The sequence below is a fragment of the Aotus nancymaae genome, unplaced genomic scaffold (assembly GCF_030222135.1).
Source record: "Aotus nancymaae isolate 86718 unplaced genomic scaffold, 86718_ANA_hifiasm-v0.15.2.pri h1tg000030l, whole genome shotgun sequence".
NCBI lineage: Eukaryota > Metazoa > Chordata > Mammalia > Primates > Aotidae > Aotus > Aotus nancymaae.
Genome location: NW_026988443.1, coordinates 22,946,874 through 22,960,821, shown reverse-complemented (window position 1 = coordinate 22,960,821; position 13,948 = coordinate 22,946,874). Strand labels below are relative to the sequence as shown.

General features: G+C 54.4%; 2 protein-coding genes across 6 annotated transcripts in view; one reads left to right on the top strand and one right to left on the bottom strand.

Annotated features, from left to right (window-relative positions):
• Positions 1-3,330: 3,330 nt before the first annotated feature.
• ESRP2 (epithelial splicing regulatory protein 2) lies at positions 3,331-13,572 on the top strand. The gene is made up of 15 exons (XM_012437490.3): positions 3,331-3,606; positions 3,692-3,820; positions 5,339-5,452; positions 5,563-5,677; positions 6,025-6,123; positions 6,629-6,683; positions 6,754-6,864; positions 6,938-7,070; positions 7,152-7,194; positions 7,346-7,647; positions 7,750-7,962; positions 8,074-8,272; positions 8,602-8,788; positions 9,096-9,261; positions 9,335-13,572. Exons 1-15 carry the CDS (start codon positions 3,361-3,363, stop codon positions 9,422-9,424), a joined length of 2,202 nt encoding a protein of 733 aa, XP_012292913.2. The 5' UTR covers positions 3,331-3,360; the 3' UTR covers positions 9,425-13,572.
• Positions 10,390-13,948, bottom strand: part of NFATC3 (nuclear factor of activated T cells 3) — a 150,047-nt gene continuing 146,488 nt past the window's right edge. For 4 of the 5 annotated variants that reach the window (XM_012437341.2, XM_012437342.2, XM_012437343.2 and 1 more), the window contains one exon: positions 10,390-13,906. In XM_012437341.2, coding sequence (XP_012292764.1) covers positions 13,819-13,906 — 88 coding nt within the window. In that variant the 3' untranslated portion in view covers positions 10,390-13,818. The remainder of the gene's footprint in view (positions 13,907-13,948) is intronic. The other variant, XM_012437345.2, reaches the window with a different exon arrangement.

Sequence of the window (13,948 nt, the reverse complement as noted above, 5' to 3'; positions counted from 1 at the left end):
GGGCCTTGCCTACCTCTCTGCCGTACCAATTCCTATTCATTAATTCATGAACCCCAGGGGAGCGAGGAGTGTGGTGGGGGACATTTTTCAGAGAACGGAAATCTCAAACTACAGAGGGGACCCCTGTTGCGGAAGGCAGAAAATCTGGAGGAAGAGCTGGGGTTAACTAGAGAAGAGGCAGGACTGGAGGGGAGGAAAGGGCACTACTGCAAAGGCCTGTGGCCCGAGGGAGGCTTACCACTGCTGAAATATCCCGTGGCAGAAGCAGCTAGCCTTAGACAACAGTTCATTCATTCAGTGACATTCGAGGATCGGATGATGGGGCGGGGAGACAATACACGATTAATAAATCGTGTTGTAGGTTGGTTAAGTTGGGAGGGTTGGGGGTCAGAAAGAAGCAATGAGGGACGGTTGGGGGACAGGAGTGCGGGTTTAGTAATAATGGGGTGATCTGGGAGGACCCATCTGAAGATGAGTAAGGGATCTCAGCGAAACAGGCTTCCCATCCTTCCCCCCGCCCCCGCGCCAAACGAATTTGGTTGTTAAAGAAGAATCCAAGGGTTGGAGCTGGGCGCCGTGGCTCCCGCCTGTAATTCTAGCCCTTCGAGAGGCCGAGGTGGGCGGAGTTCAAGACCAGCCTGGTCAACACGATGAAACCTCGTCTCTGCAAAAAATAAAAAAATTAGCTGGGCGTGGTGGCGGAGCGCGCCGGTAGTCCCAGCTACTTGGAAGGCTGAGGTGGGAGGATCGCTTGAGCCCCGGGGATGTCGAGGCTGCAGTGAGCAGAGATTGTGCCGTTGCACTCCAGCCTGAGCGACAGAGTGAGACCCTGTCTCAAAAATAATAAATGAATGAATGAATGAATGAATCCGCCGGGTGCGTTGACTCACACCTGTAATCCCAGCAATTTGGGAGGCTGAGGTGGGTGGATCACCTGGGGTCAGGAGTTCGAGACCAGCCTGACCAACATGGTGAAACTCCGTCTCTACTAAAAAAAATACAAAATTAGCCTAGCGTGGTGGCACACACCTGTAATCCCAGCTACTTGGGAGGATAAGGCAAGAGAATCGCTTGAATCTGGGAAGCGGAGGTTGCAGTGAGCTGAGATCGCGCCATTGTACTCTAGCCTGGGCTAAAGAGCAAAACTCCGTCTCAAAGAAATAAATAAAAAATTTTAAAAATAAAAATTAAAAATAATTCAAGAGACAGGAATCGTCTTGCTATGGGGGCGGCCGGATGGGCGCCCGGGGGTTTAGGGGAGCCGCACTGTGTTACCAGCACGTGCCTCAGGTTCATCACTCAGCGGCGACCTGGACACGCATAAGCGCGTCTTCCGTGGGAATGCGCTCACGACGGCCAGAGATGCCACAATGGTGCGGTCACCTCGCGAGGGAGGCTACAGGGAAGAGCAGGCGTCGAGACCCAACGCTGAAGAGGAAGAAGGGCCTAGAGGCTGCACAGATGAGGTCGCCAGGAGGGACAAGGAGACCGAGTACCGCCCAGACCTCCGGACGGGGACGCTGGGACCCTGTACTGTAGGATTGGAACACAGATAGGAGACGAGGAAGAAGCAATGAGCTTCTAGGGAGCTTTAGGAATGCGGCGGTTACGGCCGGTGGTTTAGGGAAATTGGTTGGAAGGGTGTGGCAGGAGGAAGGGCCGCCTCCGCCAGGCGCAGGCGCGCTCCCGGACGGGAAAGGGAGGAGCCTTACTCGCGGCCGCGCCCCGCTCCACGAACAAATATTTGACATTCCAGGCTTATCGGGAGGCGGGGCCCGAGGAGCAACGTTCTCCCTCCCCTCGGCGTCTGATTCTCTTACCGCTTCCGGGGGAGGAGCAAGTGGGCAGTGCCCGGTTGGGCGGTCCGAAGATGGGCAGCCGCTCACAGACGCCCGCCTCCACCTCTAGGGAAAGTAAAGTGCTAATTGCTCGAACCCGCCGGGCGAAGGATGCACTTTCCATTCTCTCCCTGTCGCCGTGTCCGGGCGCGTGTTCTTTCCGTCCTGGGCGTCTGTTTCTTCAGCTGCCAAGTGGAGCTACGCTGAGCTCTCTCGCCCCGGGCCTTGCCCCTTTCCCGGGCATAAGCTTTAAGGATGCGTCCCGCTCTCTCCATTGTCCACGGACGGGACGCAGCGCCGCGCTTGTCCGAAAGCGCGTGGTGCGGCTCCGGTCTCAGTCTCGAGTTAGGCTAGGCAACCGCGTGACTCAGTTCCCGCCAGGCTGAAGCCACTCCTTCCTGCTGGATTATTCAGTTTCACAGTCACCTACCTGGGAGAGTTTGGGAACGTAAGGGACAACCAAGAAACGCGCCATAAAGGAGCCTCACCAAGCTCCACTGGGCGAAGGAGACACTGGGAGCCCCTAACGCGGGACTGTTTGAATTGGGTTATAGGTGCGAGATGGAGAAAGAAGGATCTGCCGCCCGCACGCGCGCACACACGCTCAACGATAGCCCGCCACCGGCCAGCGCGCTCGCAATCTCCAGGCAGCTGATGCGTCGTCGAGAAAGGGAGGAAACCAGGCAGGCGCCCCCACGTGGGGTAGGAGTGAGGCTCCAGGCCCGTTCCATCCTTCTCAGCCTCGTCTAGGGTGCAGCTCTCTGGGATTGGGGGGGTTCCTTTCTCCAGCACTGGGGCCTGCGCACTTCCAGCTCACAACGACCGCTCTCTGGCACTTCTCGGTGCCAGGCTACCGCTCGGCCCTAGCATCTGCGTGGGCAAGCCCTTCCCTGTGATCCCTGGTGACTACCCCGCATCTCTAACAACCCTGATGATCCCGCAGCTCTCCCCTTTCCCAGCTGACTTCTGGCGATCCTCCGACAGGATGATACCCGGCAACTCTCACTGCCCCCTTGACCCTTTGACTTCCGTCAACCCCAGACCTGCCGCAGTGACCCCCCACAGTCCCTAGACTGCCTTCTGATAAACTTCCATAGGTCCTGTGTGATCTCTTGGAGAAGGCCTCTAGTCTTGCACGCTCCTTTGCGGAGGCCTGACGACCCCTGGGGAAGAGTCGGGGGAGAGCGGAAGAATGGATTAGCCCAAGAATTAGGCAGGACCAGCCCTGAAGTGGAAATGCGGATCCTGAGCGTCCGTCCAGGCCGGGAGTGTGAGTTCTCGCGTCCTGGGCAGGGTTCTGGCGGCCCACCCTCAAGGTTCCCGGCGCCGCCCTGGTCACGTGGCCGGCGGGGCCGGCAGGTAACTCGCCTGGAGAGGGCGTGGGCCGGTAGCCGCCCCGCCCCACAGGGCGCCACGGGCGGGTATCGGCAGCGCCTACTGAGCCAGCCGGGCCGCAGGTGCCGCCCCCGACACACGATGTCCCGCCCAAGCTGATCCGCGTCTGCCGTCGGTCGGTGCGTGCATGCGCCTCGTCGGTCCGCGTGTGTCTGGCCGAGAGCCCCCTTTCTCTGCGGCCATGACTCCTCCGCCGCCCCCGCCCCCAGGCCCTGACCCCGCGGCCGACTCCACTGTGGACCCCTGCCCCGCACCTGAGTCACTGGTCGTCCTGTTTGGGGCTACGGCGGGTGCGCTGGGGCGGGACCTGGGTTCCGACGAGACCGATTTAATCCTCCTAGTCTGGCAAGTGGTTGAGCCGCGGAGCCGCCAGGTAGGGTGGAAAGGAGGCCGTGAGGGTCACCAGGGAGCTTCCGGGGTCGAGGAGCGCGGCTGATCGGTTCCCCCGCCGCTCACAGGTGGGGACGCTGCACAAATCTCTGGTTCGCGCCGAGGCGGCCGCACTGAGTCCACAGTGCCGCGAGGCGAGCGGCCTGAGCGCCGACAGCCTGGCGCGGGCAGAGCCGCTGGACAAGGTGCTGCAGCAGGTGAGCGCCGGGGTGGGCGGCTGCACGGTCTGGCCGTGAGGACATTTCTGGGCGGGAGAGGCGGCCGGAGGCTAGGCCTGGCGTGCCGCAACCAACCGGCCTGGGCGTCAGGAGGGAGGCTTGCTTGAAACTCTGAGCGACTCTCGCGTGTGCGTGTCCCTTTCATCCTCGCGTGCCGGCCATTCCCCTGGGCTCCTTACTTTTCAACCATTGTAGCTACCTACTCCTACCGATCGGGACACAGGCTTTGGGATCCATCCCGAGTTCTCGCCCGAGGAGCGAGGCTTAGACGCCTCTGGGAGACCTGCTGGGTCAGGTCTCCCAGCAGCCAGAAGCGAAAGGGGTCGAGGGGTCCAAAGTTGGCTGTAGATGACCGGCCCTTGCGGCCCGCGTCTTCCGCCCGCCTGGGAGCCGCTGGAGCGGAGGCGTAGGGCGGTGTCGGCCCTAGAGGTAGACGCCGCCGCCAGGTGTAAACTGCTCGTCTAGGCCTGTCCCGGCCGGCTGACCAGGCGTGGGCGCTGTCCCGGCCTGGCCTGGGGGACTATCTGCCTGCTGAGTTTAAAGGCCTGGGGTGCCACCTGCCCTGTCTGAAGTGGGAAGTGGTTTCCATTGCTGTTTTCTTTTCCTTATCTTCACTATGGTGCTCATTCTGTGTCTGACTTGATTGTAATTAGTGTAAGTCCTTTTATACGCACACATTCTTTCATCTTTCAACAACTCTGGTGGTTCCTGATGAGGAGGCACAATGATCATTCCCAGTCTGTTCCAGAAGGGCTCCCTGTCTTTCACTTGGGGAGTTTGCTGGAGGATAGCTGGGTTGCCTGCTCTGCCAGTCTCAGGTTGTAAAGTGTCACAGAATTGGCAGGGAGAGTTGGTGGGTAATTAGTGCTTATACTTCTCCAGCGGGGATGGAGGCTGGGGGAGGGCTGGACAGCCTCAGGAGTGCCACCCCCTCTATGTGCAAACAGCTCAGCGCCAGCTGGTCGATAGGGTATGGGTCAAAGCTCATGCTGCCCCTGATGTCCAAGTGTAGAGCTCTGTCCCTGGAGTTTCTCTGCCCCTGGGTTGGTCAGACCTGGAGGCGGGGCTGTCACTGACCATGAGCCTTCTGGGCCTCAGGCAGGCCTGGGCCTCCCCCACCTGTCTGAGGGTGGTGCCTGGCCAGAGACAGGTTTAACCTGCTTTGCCCCGCCCCTTCCCACCTGCTTGTCCCACTCCAGGTGTTTGCTCTGGCCCCACTCCAAACTCCTGGAGCGTGTGTGTTGGGGGCTTGGGTTATGTGTGATTGCCCTCAGTTGGCCTGGAGGAGGTGACAGTGGACTGGAACAGGATTGGGGGGTGGGAGGGAGGGTCATAGGGCTAGGCTCAACAGGCATGGCCTCTTCTTCCCAGGCAGGATAGGGCTGAACATCTGGCTGAACCAGCTTTGCAGCCTGCCTCCTTCCTCCTCCCACCTTCACTTCCTGCCTGCCCAGCTGTGAGTCTGTGTGTTTCTCTCTCCCCACTCCCTATCCCCAGTTCTCACAGCTGGTGAACGGGGATGTGGCTCTGCTGGGCGGGGGCCCCTACGTGCTCTGCACTGATGGGCAGCAGTTATTGCGACAGGTCCTGCACCCAGAGGCCTCCAGGAAGGTATGCCTTTGAGGGAAAACTGGGCTGGGGCAGGGGGCAGTAAGGTTTCCAGGACTCCTGTTGTCCTGAGGGTAGGCAGGGCACTCATCCCCATTCCTATGTGCCCCCAGAACCTGGTGCTCCCTGACACCTTCTTCTCCTTCTACAACCTCCGAAGAGAGTTCCATATGCAGCACTCAAGCACCTGCCCTGCCAGGGACCTCACTGTGGCCACCATGGCACAGGGTATCTGTGACCCAGCAGGGTTAGGGTGGAGGAGCCACTGTGGGTAAATGTGTCTGAGAATGCCCATGCTGGTGGGTGGGTTATATGGACACATGCAAGTCTGCAGTCTGCATTATCTGCTAAGTTCCTGAGTGTACCTGTGTCTTTGTGTCTGTGCTAGAATGAATTTGGAATGTGGGTATGTGTCTTATCTATGTCTGAACTGGGGACCTGTAAGTGCACACATGAACTGGGCCAAATGTATATGCTGGTCTCTAGCATGTGTCTATGGAGGGGATTTGGGCCCTGGAGTGAACAGGATTAGTGCTTATGCTAAGATGTCTTCGCTGTCACTTTTCTGCCCATAGATTTAGGACTGGAGACAGATGACACAGAGGATGACTTTGGGGTCTGGGAAGTGAAGACAATGGTAGCTGTTATCCTCCATCTACTCAAAGAGCCCAGCAGTAAGGTTTCCCTCACTGCCTGTCACCTGTTCTCAGGGATGGTGAATGCCAGCCTATTATTCCTCCCCACTTGTAACCTTCTCTAAGAGACCACAGGGGGAAGCCTCTGTCATTTTTTTTTTTTCTTTTGAGATGGAGTCTCTCTCTATAGCCCAGGCTGGAGTACAGTGGTGCAATCTCAGCTCACAGCAACTTCCACTTCCCCAGTTCAAGTGATTCTCCTGCCTCAGCCCCCAGAGTAGCTGGGATTATAAGCACCCGCCACCACGCCCAGCTAATTTTTGTATTTTTAGTAGAGGCAGGGTTTCACCATATTGGCCAGGCTGGTCTCGAACTCCTGACCTCAAATGATCCACCCACCTTGGCCTCCCAAAGTGCTGGAATTATAAGCCCTGTGCCTGGCCTGTCATTCATCTCCCTCAACTGTCCTCTTTTTGCAGAGCTTGGTGGGGAGAACCCCCCGTTCCACCAGACCCTGCTGACTCCCACACCCATCTTTTCTCAGGTGAATTGTTTTCGAAGCCTGAGGTGATAAAGCGGAAATATGAAACGGGGCCTTGGTGAGTGTGGGAGCAGGGGTGGGGGGTGACAACAACTGGACAGCTCTGACACTGTGTCCTGCCCCTACAGCAGCAAGGCTGATGTGGTGGACAGTGAGACTGTGGTACGGGCTCGTGGGTTGCCCTGGCAGTCATCAGACCAGGACGTGGCTCGCTTCTTCAAAGGGCTCAACGTGGCCAGGTGGGTGTGGCAGGGTGGGTGGGCCCAGATGGACAGGCCTACCCAGGAGGCACTAACAGCACTGGCTCCACAGGGGTGGTGTAGCGCTCTGCCTCAACGCCCAGGGCCGCAGAAATGGCGAGGCCCTCATCCGCTTTGTGGACAGCGAGCAGCGGGACCTAGCGCTGCAGAGACACAAGCACCACATGGGCGTCCGCTATATTGAGGTGGGGCTTTGGGCTGGGAGCGGAGCAGGGCCAATCTGAGCCAGGCCCGAGACCAATGGGCTGCTCTCTATATACCCACAGGTGTATAAAGCGACAGGGGAGGAGTTCGTAAAGATCGCCGGGGGTGAGTGTACCCCAAATAGGGCCTGGCTCCCCTGGTTCTTGACCCATATCCCACTTCCCCACAACCCCTTGCCTGCCTGCTCCCCTGCATGGGTGAGTGTCTGGAGGAGCATGGGTGAAGTCAGCAGGTGACTCCCATGTCCCCCACACAGGCACATCACTAGAGGTGGCTCGTTTCTTGTCACGGGAAGACCAAGTGATCCTGCGGCTGCGGGGACTGCCCTTCTCAGCTGGGCCAACGGATGTGCTAGGCTTCCTGGGGCCAGACTGCCCAGTGACTGGGGGTGCCGAAGGGCTGCTCTTTGTGCGCCACCCTGACGGCCGGCCGACTGGTGATGCCTTTGCCCTCTTTGCTTGTGAGGAGCTGGCACAGGCTGCACTGCGCAGGCACAAGGGCATGCTGGGTAAGCGATACATTGAACTCTTCCGGAGCACTGCAGCGGAGGTGCAGCAGGTGAGCACCCAGGGCTCCCCACCCAGATGTACTGTTACTCCAGGGCGGGCCTCTGTGCCCCTGCCCTACTTGGCATGACCAGCCTGTTGCTTTCCTTACTAGGTCCTGAACCGCTATGCATCCGGCCCACTCCTTCCCACACTGACTGCCCCACTGCTGCCCATCCCCTTCGCACTGGCAGCTGGGACTGGGAGGGATTGTGTACGCCTCCGAGGCCTGCCCTACACAGCCACTATTGAAGACATCCTGAGTTTTCTCGGGGAGGCAGCAGCTGACATCCGGCCCCACGGTGTACACATGGTGCTCAACCAGCAGGTAAGGCCACTGCTTGTTGAGCAGTGGGGGAATATAAACAGGAAGGAATGTGTGTGTTAGGGGTAAGGCACTCTTACACACAACAAAGTGCTCACAAGATGGTGTGCATAGGGCCGGCCATCGGGTGATGCCTTCATCCAGATGACATCAGCAGAGCGAGCCCTAGCTGCTGCTCAGCGTTGCCATAAGAAGGTGATGAAGGAGCGCTACGTGGAGGTGGTCCCCTGTTCCACAGAGGAGATGAGCCGTGTGCTGATGGGGGGCACCTTGGGCCGCAGTGGCATGTCCCCTCCGCCCTGCAAGCTGCCCTGTGAGTGCCCCAGGGGCTGGGGAAGGAGGCCTGTGGGATCTAGGCTGTTGTAGGCCCCTACCTTCTTTAGCGGGGACTCCTTTCTAGCTGCCCCAGAAATTGTGGGGCTGATAGGTCCACAGCAGGCTTGCTTTCTTTTCCAAAATGGAAGCTCTGGTACCTTCAATGTATGACTCCGGGGAGACTGAAGGGTCCATCTGAGCCTCTGAGTAAAGATCCTAATGTTCTACCTCCCCCTGTCCCGCTCACGGGGAACAGAGAGGCAGAGAGAGCCAGCCCCAGGGTACTGCTGGGCTCCGTGCACATGCACTTTCTACTTCTGTCTCTAGGCCTCTCACCGCCTACCTACGCCACCTTCCAAGCCACCCCAACCCTCATTCCCACGGAGACAGCAGCTCTATACCCATCTTCAGCACTGCTCCCGGCTGCCAGGGTGCCTGCTGCCCCCACCCCTGTTGCCTACTACCCAGGGCCAGCCACTCAACTCTACCTGAACTACACAGCCTACTACCCAAGGTACCCTACAGCTCAGAGAACACCACAGTCCCGCTCCCTGTCCCAATCTGGGGAAGGGTCACAATCCCCTTTCTGGGCCAGATAACTTGAGATCACGAGAGTAAGGTAGGAGCTGGCTGATGCCATCTATAAAATAGATCAAAGATGACTCTTTGATCTGTTTTGTAGATGCCATCAGTCAGCTCCTGGGGCTTCAGGGAGGAGTAACTGAACTAAGCACAAGGCAGAAGCAAGGGAGGAGGGAAACAGGTCTCAGTCTTGCCCACAGATGGCATGCATGACTAAACCTTGACTCTCTCACCCTTAGCCCTCCAGTCTCCCCCACCACTGTGGGCTACCTCACCACACCCACTGCTGCCCTGGCCTCTGCTCCCACCTCAGTGTTATCCCAGCCAGGAGCCTTGGTCCGCATGCCGGGTGTCCCATACACAGCTGGTATGAAGGATCTGCTCAGCGTCTTCCAGGCCTATCAGGTGAGACTGTGTGGCTGCAGGGCCTGGCAGGTCTAGCCGAGCTCTCTGCCCTAAATCTGTGTCCCTTCTGTAGCTAGCCCCTGATGACTACACCAATCTGATGCCTGTTGGTGACCCACCTCGCACTATGTTACAAGCCCCGAAGGAATGGGTGTGTCTGTAGAAGAGGAAGCCAGGAGGTAAGAGCCAGCTGATATCCTCAGCAAACATGTCTCTCCTGCGTCCAGAAGACCAGCGCCCTCAACCCGGTAGCTTCTTTCTGGCTTGTCAAAGCTCTCAGAAGGTACCTAGAGGAGCCCAAGCCCCAGCTCCGTCCTCCACTTATTCTTCTGCCTGTTTACCCCAAAAACAATGGCTGGACCGTGCATGTAGGGCTGGGGGTGGAATGGGATAACTAGCTCCTGATGGCCTGAGCCAGGTGTCTTGACTGGCACCTGGAGAGCCCTTTGGTCTGTCCTGGCTGTGGCCCATGCCGACAGATATTGTGGGGCTGACAGGTCCACGGCAGGCTTGCTTTCTTTTTTAAAATGGAAGCTCTGGTACCTTCAAGTATGACTCTTGGGAGAATGAAGGTTCCATCTGAGCCTCTGAGTAAAGATCCCAATGTTCTACCTCCCCCTGTCCCTCTCATGGGGGATAGGGAGGCAGAGAGAGCCAGCCCCTACCCTCGGGATATTTGGACCTCAGAGACCATGTTGTGCCAAGGGTGGTCCCACCTAAAGATGCTTGCCCCTCTCTGGGTGAGCCTAAGGAGTAACAGATGGCAAAACCACAAACTATTTTGATGGACTGTACTGCAGTATCCCCAGAAGACATTAGGGGGCAGGAGGCCCCCATACAAAAACTCAGGCTTGATTTTTAAAGGGGACTTTCTGCCAACTTTTCTTGTATGCTTTGGGAAAGCCAGTTGCCCTGAACCTAGCAGACACTGTGGAATGTCCTTTGCATGCATTAAGTGGTACAGAACTAAAGCCTCAGAAGCAATTTGGAACTCTGTCTTCTCCTCCATAAAATGAAAAGTTACTGATCAAATGGACTTTTTAAAAGCCACAGGACCCTTCGCATTGCCCCAGAGTGAGGGGCTCCAAACCAGCCCCAAGTGGAGGAACACTCAGACAGATTTAAGAAGACTGTTGGCCTGTCATCATTTATTAATTATTTCAGCACTAAAACTGAGGAGCCTGAACTGCTGGCTCTTCTTCCCCTTGTATTTGTGTAAGGAGCACTGTACTCCCATAAAAGATTTTAAAATACAAAATATACAAGAACACACAATTCCAAGTGCTGTAAACATAACTGAGAACCAGTTCCTTTACTAAACATCCATTTTATAAAATACAAGGTTTCAAATTGAGCCCATCTGAGCCTTAAAGATCCATTCTAAATACCAAAAACAGAGCTTCACAGCCAGTTCCAAAAGAGGTCTGTTGATAACAGCTGGCCCTGGGTGGGGGTAGTTTACACCCGGGCAGCAGCACTACACATGAACCCGAAGACATGTTCCTTTTAAAGCTGTTTTCAGCCATGTTTCTCTGTGCATCTCCAGTAAGCAGAAGGCTACTCATTCCATTCCTCAACCCGAGAGCTAGCACAGATTAGAGTAGGAAAGGGTGCGTGCTAGCACGTGCCCACTTGCTCAGTGCTGCTATTAGAAATTGATTTGCATAGTCTAATGGATGTGTGCTTTAAAACCACTATGTTGCACAAAAATTTAAGTCTTTATCTACAAAGCCAAAAAATACTGACTCTTACACCAAAGCTTTTACAAAGCTGATATAAAACTGCTTACATAGTATACAAAGCTCTATTTTAAAATTTAACATTTATTTTAAATAGGAAAGCATTTCTAGTGCTACAGGCATCAAGGTATTTAGAAGGCATCAAAATTTGGTGCATAGCAACTCTGGATCATAGAGGCTTTTAATTCTTGAGGGCAGCAAAGCTTCCCCAAAGGGTATTGCAAGGGAAGCTCTTGCAATAACCCCATGTGAGGCAGCTACACCAGGGGCAAAAGGGTAGAGGCAAGTCTGGCCATTTCTGTGGAACGTCACTCAAGGGGCCAACTTCCTGCCCCTCCAAAGGAAGCTGTGGGCTTCCAACCACAGACCCAGAAGTAAATCTCACTACTGACATTCTGTGACACAACTCACTTTTCAAGAAAATTTGAAAATACCCAGCTCCAAGAGAGGCCACAGTGATCTGCTGAAGAATAGACCTTTTTCTTCATTTTTTTTTTTTTTTTTTTTGAGACGGAGTTTCGCTCTTGTTACCCAGGCTGGAGTGCAATGGTGCGATCTCGGCTCACCGCAACCTCCGCCTCCTGGGTTCAGGCAATTCTCCTGCCTCAGCCTCCTGAGTAGCTGCGATTACAGGCACGCGCCACCATGCCCAGCTAATTTTTTGTATTAGTAGAGACGGGGTTTCACCATGTTTACCAGGATGGTCTCGATCTCTTGACCTCGTGATCCACCCGCCTCGGCCTCCCAAAGTGCTGGGATTACAGGCTTGAGCCACCGCGCCCGGCTAAACCTTTTTCTCTAACTAGTTTCTCTAACTAGTTTTAGGGGAGAATCTAAAATATATTTTGTTTTTTAAAAGACCATACTTCCTCATCCTGAGTCAACAGCTCCTACCCTACTGACAACAGGTGGTGGGCAATAGGCCAGCTCCCTTTCCCAGGCCTGAACTGTCCTCAGTAGAGAGTCCTGGCATCAAGGGCCTGCAGTCTCCTGGAATAACAGCATCAGGCCTTCAACCAGGATACTGTCTCACATATAGGCACTCAAAAAATCTGCTTCCTGGGCCAGGTGTGGTGGCTCACACCTGTAATCCCAGCACTTTGGGAGACCAAGGTGGGTGGATCACCTGAGGTCAGGAGTTCGAGACCAGCCTGGCCAATATGGTGAAACCCCATCTCTACTAAAAATACAAAATTAGCCAGGCATGATGGCGTGCCCTTGTAGGCCCAGCTACTCGAAAGCCTGAGGCAGAAGAATTGCTTGAGCCCAGGAGCAGAGGTTGCAGTGAACTGAGATTGTGCCACTGCACTCCAGCCTGGGCAACACAGTGAGACTGTTTAAAAAAAAAAAATAAAATCTGCTTCCTGAATCAATGGAAGTATATAATTTCATTTGAAAACATACCGCAAACTTAAGAGCTCTGTAATGGGCCTAGGAACTGGTAAAAGATCCCATTGGGAAGAGGGGTAAGGGCAGTTTGTTTTTTTTTTTTTTTTAAGTACCCAACTTGGGCATTTTCTTTGGTAGATAGCAGGCTGGAGTTTCTGCTGGGCCCTGCCTTGGACAGCAGTCTCACCAGCAGCAGCACCAGGGTGTCTTTGGTGTGGAGGGTCAGGTTATCACTTTTGTAGGTGCTCAGAGCCTTCTGGGGAAAAGGCTGGTTTTAAGATCATACAGACAGGACAGGGTAGGCCACAATCATTTCAGGCTATAAACAGAATGGCAGATAAGCCTTCCATACCAGTATGACTCTTAAAACCTTCCCATCTGGAGTCCTGCATTTTCTCTGCCCATGCTGATGTACAGCTCATTTGTGCTTTAGCTCTGCACACAATCTGACCTCTAGAGAAGAGTTAGAAATGCAAAGCTGCCTAAACCACTGGGAGACTGGCTTCAAAGGTCACAGAACAGCCAAAGGCTCCTGTTTGGTAAAGATTCTAGGACCAGGGACACAAATAGGAAGAGCACTCCACAGCCTAGTAGTTTTTATGATGGCAAGAAATGAAAGTGACCAAGCTAAAACCCCACCGTTCAGAGTCACCTTACATGTAGCCATCTTACCGAGGGTCCTGAGGGAAAAAGCAGTATCAGCATGGAGCCAGTATGGAGAGACTGCAATAAGATTACCTAGAAAGTTACCAAAAGGCTATGCTCTGGAATGTCTTTTTATATTCCAACACTTCAATGATGGAATGGTCTCTTCTCATTTTATCTAACAACAGTTTAGTTTTATAAAGAGGTATGAGCTATATTTGGCTTTGTTTCCTATAAATCTATGAAAGTCTTTAGGACACATGCTGACTTTCTGAGGCATAGGTGTAGGCTTGGGATAATATTTTCTTTTTTTTTTTTTCTTTTTGCTTCTGGAAGGTCTTATCAAAAGTTTCCATTTTAAAAATTATCATAAAAACTAAAGGGCCCTTCAAATGACCATAAAGTGGTACAAATCACCAATCGTAGCTAAGTAACCAGGTCACCTGCAAAAGCAGCACCTCAGAAATAAAGAGACTGCTGCATTCACACTCAAAGCACCCATCATATAAAAGTATCCTAGTTAAATATAAAAAGCAAAGCTCATTTCCCCAAAGCTCAAACAGCCTATGCTGCTCCTGTTCTTTTACAAAATCTACCCAAGGCCTGAGGTGGAGGAACGCTGCTTTCCCCACAAATGGTGAGTCCCACTCCTGGTGCCAGACCTGAAGGCTGCAGAGTTGGAAACCCAAGGTCCAAGGAGAGAAACATGCTGAGAAGTTGGTGGTGGACACAAGGCTGCAGTGAGCACTGTTAGAGCCCGTCGGATCTTCCTAAATCCAGGGACTCAGGACTTGGGAGGGGAGCCTGCCTGCTCACTCCTGCTCCTTGGGAAACAGAAATCTGGGACATATCTCTCCCAATTATCTCGTTCACTGAAAAACAAGAAAAGGAAGAGTGATTAGTGAACTATGAGT